The 9,937-nt window shown below is 41.9% G+C and overlaps 1 protein-coding gene across 1 annotated transcript; it reads left to right on the top strand.

Annotated features, from left to right (window-relative positions):
• The first annotated feature begins 224 nt into the window (after positions 1-224).
• On the top strand, positions 225-7,195 carry LOC135097286 (uncharacterized). Its single transcript, XM_063999094.1, has 4 exons — positions 225-1,671; positions 1,786-1,866; positions 2,803-2,889; positions 6,899-7,195. Exons 1-4 carry the CDS (start codon positions 1,000-1,002, stop codon positions 7,022-7,024), a joined length of 966 nt encoding a protein of 321 aa, XP_063855164.1. The 5' UTR covers positions 225-999; the 3' UTR covers positions 7,025-7,195.
• The last annotated feature ends 2,742 nt before the right edge of the window (positions 7,196-9,937 follow it).

Here is a 9,937-nt window from a genome sequence, read left to right as displayed (position 1 = left end):
CACTGCTAGGTGAACAGGGGCTACACTGTAAAGATGTCCGCTCAACAACTTATGACCTGACCCGGGATGTGTGTGTGTGTGTGCGTTATTGTGTGTGTGTGTGTGTGTGTGTGTTATTGTTTGTGTGTGTGTGTGTGTGTGTGTGTGTGTGTGTGTGTGTGTGTGTGTGTTTGTTATTGTGTCTGTGTGTGAATGTGTGTGTGTGTAATAATAATAATAATAATAAACGGTTTATTATTTAGGCAGTTGACAAACTGAAAATGTACATAGGGGATGGGGAAAAACTTAACATTAATCCTAAAGGTAAGTCTAATCTAGGAGGAAAATACTATTGAATGATGGCTCGCACCATGGTGGGAATCGCACTGAGTCTGTACCGGTCCGTGCGCGGCGCCTTCAGGGGCGTTATTTTGTTGTGGTGTCTGGTGGCACGGACCGGGCGAGGCGCGTCAGGCGGCAGCATGTTTCTGAGACGTGGATGATGCAGTAGTCCCCTCCCAAACTTCTCCAGAGCCTCTCGGTACCTGGTGGATATTCTGGACAGACTGCGTGTGTGTGTGTTTCATTCCTGTCTCCAGTAATGTGGGTAACTCTCTTCCTTAGCCATGCTCAAGAGGTGGCTTGGGACGGTGAGGAGCATGGGCGGCACCAGGGCAGGCAGCAGGCAGGGGTTGTGTTTGCAGTGGAGTGGGCGGCGGTGCTTCTAGGGTTGCTGCCTTTGGGGTGGCGCGAGGCCCGCTGGTCGCTGCCCAGGAAGATCGTTGCCCTCACCGCCTCGGTCAGTACATTCGCCATCAATTCCACCTTCGCCTTTCTTCACTTGGGCAAGTTTATCTTTGTTTTTTTTTATTTTTATCTTCATAGTAATGTTTATGTGTCTAGATAAGAACATCCACACACTCACATACTGTGTGCGCACATTGAAAAGTGGAAATTGATATCGTCTCCTCTTTCCTTTCAGGATTATATTCACAGTTGACTGCCGACTATTTCAACCTAATGATGCACATCTTGTGTGTACTCATGTACGCATTCCTCTTACTGTTGCCTCTCATCATGCTGCTCTTCCTGTGGGCGAAGTGTTCCAGCATCACACGACTCCTCGCTATTATCAGAGACGACATGCTGCCCGACGCTAGGAGGAAGTGCTCATTGTATCCGATTTTGATATTTTTATACGGTTTTGTTGAATATTTGACATGCTCTTTTTATCGATATCTATGGTTCGGAAGTATGTCATATATATCTGCTGCCTATAAGATGGCAGTCTGGTACACAGTGCTCTCTCTGTCTTTCATCTGCACCTTTCCCTTGATGCTGGCGCTGACCGGCGGCTACGTTCTCCGCGCCGCTCTTATACGCACCAACGACGAACTGCACCAACTCACGTCCCAGCCTCCAGTGGCTCCCCTGCAGCAGGCATTTCGAGTACTCCGTGGTCGCTACGTCTGCCTGCGTCGCTTCCACCAGCAGATGGCAGACCTCCTTTGCTTTCCAATACTGATCTGGTCCCTTGAGAAACTTCTTGTTATAATGTTCAATGTTTTTTATGTTATCGATAGCTATAAGAAAACGGATCTTTACATGAGCATTTCGATAATCAGCTTGACTCTGGGATATATGGTGTCCTTGTATGTGTTTACCTCCTTTGCTGATCATATCACACTTCAGGTAATGGATGCCGCGTCTTACAGTTAGTGTGTATGTGCTGTGCATTTATATATGAAATACAATTCAGAATGTCTGTACTCTCCTGTGCTTCACGTCACTTGTGTTGTACTGCAGGCCGCGGCGCCGCAAAGCATCCTGCTTGATGCAGACGTGGCCACCGAGCCTGAGAAGACTGATCCTGATGTCGAGGCGCAGGTATGGCTGTTCCTCAAGGCGCAATGCTATTGTATATGAATTCATATTTTGATATTCGCTTTCCACTGCTTCTGCTGCCGCTGATTTCATTTTCAGCGCTCTTGCTGGTGGTGCTAGTGGTGGTGGTGATGATATTGGTGATGTTGTTGCTGCTGCTGCTGCTACATAGCACTGTGTATACACCACTTTTGTTCTACAGTTTGGGAGACTTGACAACGGGCTGAATAACAAATACATTATTCCTAAGTATACCTCATGGCCAGGATGGTGACGGAGCTACTAAGAGAATTAACAAAACGTAAAACTCTTATATAACCTCTGCTAGACTTTTGATATATCTCTCTATCCTTAAAATATGAATGTTAAAAGTAATAATTAGAATAATTAGTTTAATAAGTAATGATAATCAATTTAATAAGTAATATTAAAAGAAATAAACCGTAATATATATATATATATATATATATATATATATATATATATATATATATATATATATATATATATATATATATATATATATATATATATATATATATATATATATATATATATATATATATATATATATATATATATATATATATATATATATATATATATATATATATATAATAAAATAAGATGATACAAAAATAAATTTTATAAATAAATATGATTTTTATAAATATTCTCATATTAAGTTTACAACTCAGGGGAGGGTTAAGAAAAAAAAAAAAATAGAAAATTTAAATTACATACTTGTAGAAAGAATGATTAAATTAAGTAATTTCTTATTCAGTGTTGAAAACGATTGAATTACTTGTAGTTCCTATGAGAAAATGTTTTCCGCGGCAGGAAGATAGCTGCGGTCATCACACGTAGAAGCGTGAGTACTCGTAGATACCTGTAGGCGTTCCAAGATCATTATGAGGCTGACCGTGGCTGTGTCCGCAGGTGGCGAGGCTCCTGAAGGTCTGTGAGAGGCCGCTGGTCATCCGTCCCTTTGGCCTGTACACTGTCTCACGCTCCAATCTACTGGCGGTGAGTGCCGGGCGTGGCGGCAACGCTGCCTGTCTCCTTCACAGCGCTGGCCATCCCTCGCGTTACGCCCTCCATTGTCATCCTTCACTTATCCAAGCACTACTTAACATGTTGCCAGTCAACCACACAGTTAATTTGTCATTACTTTATGAGGCATCACCGCACTTCTCGGCTTAACACTGTAGTGACTGCAGATCCTCAACTAATGACTACTCAACTAATGAACTTGATTAGTGCAGCTCGGCGTGGAAGACTTCATTAGGTGATACTTTCTTCTTTGTCTTTCCCTCTCAGTGATGTTTTCTTTTTTATGCGTATAAGTCCTTGAATCCGATACCAAACAATTTAGGAATAACTTCATCATTTATGTTCCATGTTCAAAATCTGCCAAACACTGACTGTATGAATAATCTTTTTCTGATGAATAGTCTTTTTCTGGAGGAGGCCGAAACGATTATTCCTCACAATGAGGTCTAAAACACTGGATCAGGAGGTGCTGTGAACTTATTAAACCCAGCTGTGACCTCATTGAACGTTTCCCTTTGTGTGTCACAACACAAGGGGGCAGTCACAGCCTGCCCTTTAAAAACAACTCTCTTCCTCCACACAAAACTACAAGCACCTAATAACACACACACACACACACACACCCTTCACTTAAAATTTCAAAATTATCATGGCAACTCCAACACCAGCCTCGAAGTCCCCATCTGGGGAGGGAACCACAAATATCCCCAGGTTGGACTGCCCTTCTGACAACGACTCTAAGTGTCTTGACACCCCCCTCAACTTTTTCTTTATTAACTTCTGCAACATTCGTGGTCTGAGATATAATTTTCAATCTGTGGAGCACCCCCTCTCCTCCTCTAAACCTCATCTTCTTTTCCTCACTGAAACTCAGGTGTCTGAGGCAACTGACATTAACCCCTTTTCTGTTCCCTCCTACTTTCTCTATCCTCATTTTCGATCCAAAGCTGGATGTTGCGTTTATGTGCACAACGACATAACCTGCTCTTGTGCCCACGCTCTTGAATCTTCCGAGTTTTCCACCATCTGGCTACAACTACAGAGTCACTCTCAAACTAAATTTATCTGTGCTGTATACCTCTCACCTAACTCCCTGACTATAAGAAATTCTTTGACTATTTAACTTCCTAAGTGAAGCACATTCTGACTCTCTTCCCTTTTGCAGAAATATCTATTCTTGGAGACTTCAATGTTCACCACCAGCTTTGGCTTTCCTCTCCCTTCACTGACCATCCTGGTGAACTAGCCTTCAACTTTGCTATCCTCCACGACCTAGTGCAATTGGTGCAACACCCTACTCGTATTCCTGACCGTCTTGGAGATACGCCCAACATTCTTGAACTTTTCCTGACCTCTAATCCTTCTGCTTATGCTGTCACCCTCTCTTCTCCGTTGGGCTCCTCCGATCACAGTCTCATATCTGTATCTTGTCCTATTGCCCCAATCCTTCCTCAGGATCCCCTTAAGCGAAGGTGCCTCTGGCGTTTTGCTTCTGCTAGTTGGGGGGATTTAAGAAAGTATTTTGCTGATTTTCCTTGGAATGACTACTGCTTCCGTGTCAGAGACCCGTCTTTGTGTGCCGAGCGCATAACAGAGGTGATAGTGTCTGGCATGGAGGCGTACATTCCTCACTTTTTCTCGACCTAAACCTTCCAAACCTTAGTTTAACACAGGTATACATGGTATACATGATAGAGTCTCATGGTATACATGATAGAGAGGTGGCCCATAAAAGGTACTTAAGCCTTCCATCACCAGAATGTCATGCACTTTATATTTCTGCCCGGAACCATACCAAGTCTGTTCTCCAACTAGCCAAAATTCCTTCATTAACAGAAAGTGTCAAAATCTTTCAAGATCTAACTCCCCTCGTAACTTCTAGCATTTAGTCAAAAATATTTCCAATAACTTTGCTTCTTCTTTCCCTCCTTTATTTCAACCAGATGGCACCACTGCTATCACATCTATCTCTAAAGCTGAACTCTTCGCTAAAACCTTTGCTAAAAATTCTACCTTGGACGATTCAGGGCTTGTTCCTCCCTCTCCTCCATCCTCTGACTACTTCATGCTACGTATTAAAATTCTTCGCAATGATGTTCTCCATGCCCTCGCTGGCCTAAACCTCGGAAGACTTATGGACCTGATGGGGTCCCTCCTATTGTTCTCCGAAATTGTGCCTCCGTGCCTAGTCAAACTCTTTCAGCTCTGTCTGTCAACATCTACCTTTCCTTCTTGCTGGAAGTTTCCCTACATTCAGCCTGTTCCTAAAAAAGGTGATTGTTCTAATCCCTCAAACTACCGTCCTATTGCTTTAATTTATTGCCTATTTAAAGTTTTTGAATCTATCCTCAACAGGAAGATTCTTAAACATCTATCACTTCACAACCTTGTATCTGATCGCCAGATGGGTTCCGTCAAGGCCGCTCTACTAGTGAGCTTCTGGCTTTCCTTAATGAGTCTTGGTCATCCTCTTTTAGAGATTTTGGTGAAACTTTTGCTGTTCCCTTGGACATATAAAAAGTTTTTGATAGAGTCTGGCACAAAGCTTTGATTTCCAAACTACCCTCCTACAGCTTCTATCCTTCTCTCTGTAACTTCATCTCAAGTTTTCTTTCTGACCGTTTTATTGCTGCTGTGATAGACGGTCACTGTTCTTCTCCTAAATCTATGAACAGTGATGTTCCTCGTGGTTCTGTCCTGTCACCCACTTTCTTGTTATTATTCATCAAAGACCTTCTAATCCAAACTTCTTGTCCTATCTACTCCTACTCTGATGATACCACCCTGCACTTTTCTACGTCTTTTCATAGACGTCCAACCTTTCAGGAAGTAAACTTTTCACTCAGGGAAGCCACAGAACGCCTGACTTCTGATCTTCCTAAAATTTCTGATTGGGGCACAGCAAACTTGGTATTGTTCAATGCCTCAAAAACTCAGTTCCTCCATCTATCAACTCGACACAACCTTCTTGAATGACACTCAACTCTCACCCTCTTCTACACTGAACATCCTCGGTCTGTCCTTTACTTATAATCTGAACTGGGAACTTCACATCTCATCTCTAGCTAAAACAGCTTCTCTGAAGTTAAGTGTTCTGAGACGTCTCCGCCAGTTTTTCTCACATCCCCCCTAGCTGCTAACTCAGTATAAGGGCCCCGTCCATGTATGGAGTATGCTTCACATATCTGAGGGGGTTTCACTCATACCGCTCTTCTAGACAAGGTGGAATCAAAAGCTTTTCGTCTCATCATCTCTTCTCCTCTAACTGACTGTCTTCAGCCTCTCTCTCTCATCGCTGCAATGTTGCATCTCTAACTGTCTTCTACCGCTATTTTCATGCTAACTGGTCTTCTGATCTTACTAACTGCACGCCTCCCCTCCTCCCGCGGCCTCGCTGCACAAGATTTTCTTCTTTCTCTCATCCCTATTCTGTCCACCTCTCTGATGCAAGAGTTAACCAGTATTCTCAATCATTCATCCCTTTCTCTGATAAACTCTGGGACCCCCTGCCTGCTTCTGTATTTCCACTTTCCTATGACTTGAATTCCTTCAAGAGGGAGGTTTCAAGACACTTATCCTTCAATTTTTGACTACCGCTTTGGAACCTTTTCTGGGACTGGCATCTCAATGGGCTTTTTTTTAGTTTTTTTTTATTGGATTTTTGTTGGCCTTGGCCATTATCCCTCCTACATAAAAAAAAAAGAAATTTCTCCACATTAAGGTACACTGGATCCAATGACTCATAGAAATTATGAAGTTTTCTCTAAGGTTATTGCCAGTTGATGCAGTGCCTCTGAGGGCCTCAGTGAGACAAACATTTCCTTGATGTTCCTTATCATCTTTTTATGTGAACACTTCCTTCAAAACTCCATTACCAGGATATCTGTTCTTCCTGGTCGAGTATAAAGTGGTCGTCTGGTGACAGGCCTTGTCTTGGCTAATGCTTGACGTCACGTGCTCATGATCATTCTTCACGCGGCAGATTGTCTTAACTGTCTCGACCTACGCGGTGGTGTTGCTGCAGTTCAACGCGGAGGACCTTGCATCTGGAACACTGCCATTGCCGGGAAACTGCAGCTGCCCTTATCCTGATGGTTCTCTGCATTGATGGACCCATGGCCACTGATTCCCTTCTGTGGCCGTCCTTCATTTAATAGTGACTTATAGTTGTTGGTGAATAATGTGAAGAAAAAAAAAAAAAAACACTCATGTAAAGTCATGTAAATATTTTGATCTAGACACATTTTTTTCAAATATGAATTGATCTACTAATTTGTCAAGTGAGAAATTTGAGTGGAGTCTGCGATGCCACTAAATTACAATGTATTTCGCACTTATAATAAAAGCTTCAATGTAGACGAAGTTCTATCTTTCTAGAGTGCAAAAATTGTTACTGATCTCAGTAGAAGAACACATTGAATTTTTAAGTGACTATAACCTTTAATATGCATTTTTTTTCTATTTAGCGGCTGAAGCAAACTTTTTTGTAATTTCATTCACAACATTAGTGTATAGGTGGCATAGTATAACAAAGTTTTTTGAAAGGTGAAATAAAGTTAGCATTGTTTGATAATAAAATGAACAATAAGGAACACAGGTCTTGGAGGTCAGAGGTGGGTCCCGCTCATTCAAAAGCACCATTCGTTAGGTTACGACTTGCTGCCTTATTTACCTCTTACGTTGGTTATTGTTTGTCTGGAAATCTACTTCTCTCGACGTGTGGCAACTGTGTAAGCAATTAAAGCCATGTACGAGTTTTCTCTAGTTCAATATTTGCTGCTTCTATTCTTAGCAACCCCACTTCAACTCCATCCCTTATTTCACATCCTGTCTCTCCTTTGATAATTTTTCAACGGGAGTTCTCTATTTCTAATCATCACTAATAGTTCTTCGTCCCTCCAGAAGGCCACTTCTTGTATCCAAATGGAAGCTCATGAGGTGCTGTCACGCTTAGGCAGTCATTACGTCTCCGCGTGCACCGGTTTGAGTTACAGGTGAAAATTAACTTTCTCACCTTAGCAATTATTTTATGTTTTTATTATCATGCAGAATTATGAGTTCGCCTATGGACAGCTTAGGATAAATGAAAAAAAAAAACCTGTGGGTAAAAACCAGCTCAGTATAATGACTGCCTTGCTGGTGGGACATGTTGGACTGAGGGTCGTATACTAAAACATTTTAAGAACTACTTTCAGGGGCCACATGATCATGTGTTAATTTTTCTCCTACTGATGATGTATAATACACTTTAAGTTATCATTGCAGCCATAGGAGCATCCTTAAGAACCCTTATAATTTCTAATTGAGCATGTCAAAATTCGGCGAAAAGAGAGGGATGCATTGCTTAAAATGAAATCCACCAGGGATGCAAAACACACCTCAGGCTATCACTATAATTACTGAAACACCCTTTAGAGACAGAGGAACTTCTACTAGATCTGTTAAAAGCTGAAGAAATGAGATGTGGAAACGTTTGAAGATGTGGACATGAGACTAAGGGGTTGGAATGACAGGGCACGACGTCACTTGGCACACAGGCTTTCTTAGCGGCACTGGGCTTATCTTTGGTCGCTTATTGCGGGAAGTGTCGTTGCTTGTCACGCTCCCAGGGGATCTGTTATGACTTATACTTACTTTACTTACTTAATTCCCATCCAGCGGTTACCAGGTAGGGTCTCTGAGTGCTCCTCGGAATCCTGACCATGCTTTCCTGTCTTTAGGCAAGAGTCAGTTGTCAGTAATTTATCCTTTAGCTGCTTACCTCACTCGCCCTCCCCTTGCAGTTCTAAGTATTCTTACCACTGCACTACTACTTATACTACTACTACTACTACCACTACTACTACTACTACTACTACTACTACTACTACTACTACTACTACTACTAGTACTACTTCTACAGTCATGTCATTATATATATATATATATATATATATATATATATATATATATATATATATATATATATATATATATATATATATATATATATATCACGGCGTATTTTATGGGAATTCTGTCGCTTGTATTAACTTTTTACAGCACATGAACGATGAAATGAAGTTGATTCAGCGAAAGTAGGGCGACATTGCCAATGCTCACACACACACACACACACACACACACACACACACACACACACACACACACACACACACACACACACACACACACACACACACACACATACACGTACAAAAGTTTGTAGGCAACAAAGTGAAACTAAGCTGCAATGTTTCGTAAGTCAAAGTTTGATGTGCGGGTGACTGTTGCAGCGGGTGACGGTTAGCAGACGATTGTTCCAGAGAGAGAGAGAGAGAGAGAGAGAGAGAGAGAGAGAGAGAGAGAGAGAGAGAGAGATAACAACTACGTAAATTCGAACTTTTTTTCATATCCTTTATCAGAATGGTCATATTTTCCTCCTCCATTATCATCATCATCATCATCGTCATCTTCATCATCATCATCATCATCATCATCATCATTTTCCCTCTCTCTCTCTCTCTCTCTCTAACTATCTATCTATCTCTATCTATCTATCTATCTATCTATCTATCTATCTATCTATCTATCTATCTATCTATCTCTCTCTCTTTCATCCAAACATTACATACATAGAATACAAGATTACACTGAATTGCGAAAAGGAGCTGTGATCTTAATCTAAAAATTATCACTGTCATGTGTCATTTATCTAAGAGCTGTTCCTGGTCTTGACCATGGGAGGTCTTCGTGAACGAGGGAGTGCGCTGTCACAGTCAGGCACTCATTCCTCCCTCTTCACTGCCAATCACTGTCACTGTCAGGCATTTCTCCTCTCTTAGTATTATTTAACACTGTCACTGTCAGGTACTCTCATCTTTCGTCATTCCGCATCACTGTCACTATCAGGCGTCTGTGTCCGAGGGCGGCACACTTCACCTGTTGGGAGGACATCCTGGTGACGTCCACTGCTGAGGTGATGGCATTCCACAGCTCCGCGGTGTTGTGGAAGAAGGCACGGTGACACGTCACTGAGTGG

The sequence above is a fragment of the Scylla paramamosain genome, chromosome 4 (genome assembly GCF_035594125.1).
Source record: "Scylla paramamosain isolate STU-SP2022 chromosome 4, ASM3559412v1, whole genome shotgun sequence".
Lineage (NCBI taxonomy): Eukaryota > Metazoa > Arthropoda > Malacostraca > Decapoda > Portunidae > Scylla > Scylla paramamosain.
This window is presented reverse-complemented; position numbering and strand designations above follow the sequence as displayed.

What these genes read in the sequence shown, in the direction of transcription:
- LOC135097286 (XM_063999094.1), top strand. Translation starts at nt 1,000, where the DNA reads ATGATGCACATCTTGTGTGTACTCATGTACGCATTCCTCTTACTGTTG. An exon ending in ATCCTGATGTCGAGGCGCAG is followed by an intron (nt 1,867 to 2,802) that starts GTATGGCTGTTC and finishes CTGTGTCCGCAG; the next exon opens with GTGGCGAGGCTCCTGAAGGT. An exon ending in CACGCTCCAATCTACTGGCG is followed by an intron (nt 2,890 to 6,898) that starts GTGAGTGCCGGG and finishes TTCACGCGGCAG; the next exon opens with ATTGTCTTAACTGTCTCGAC.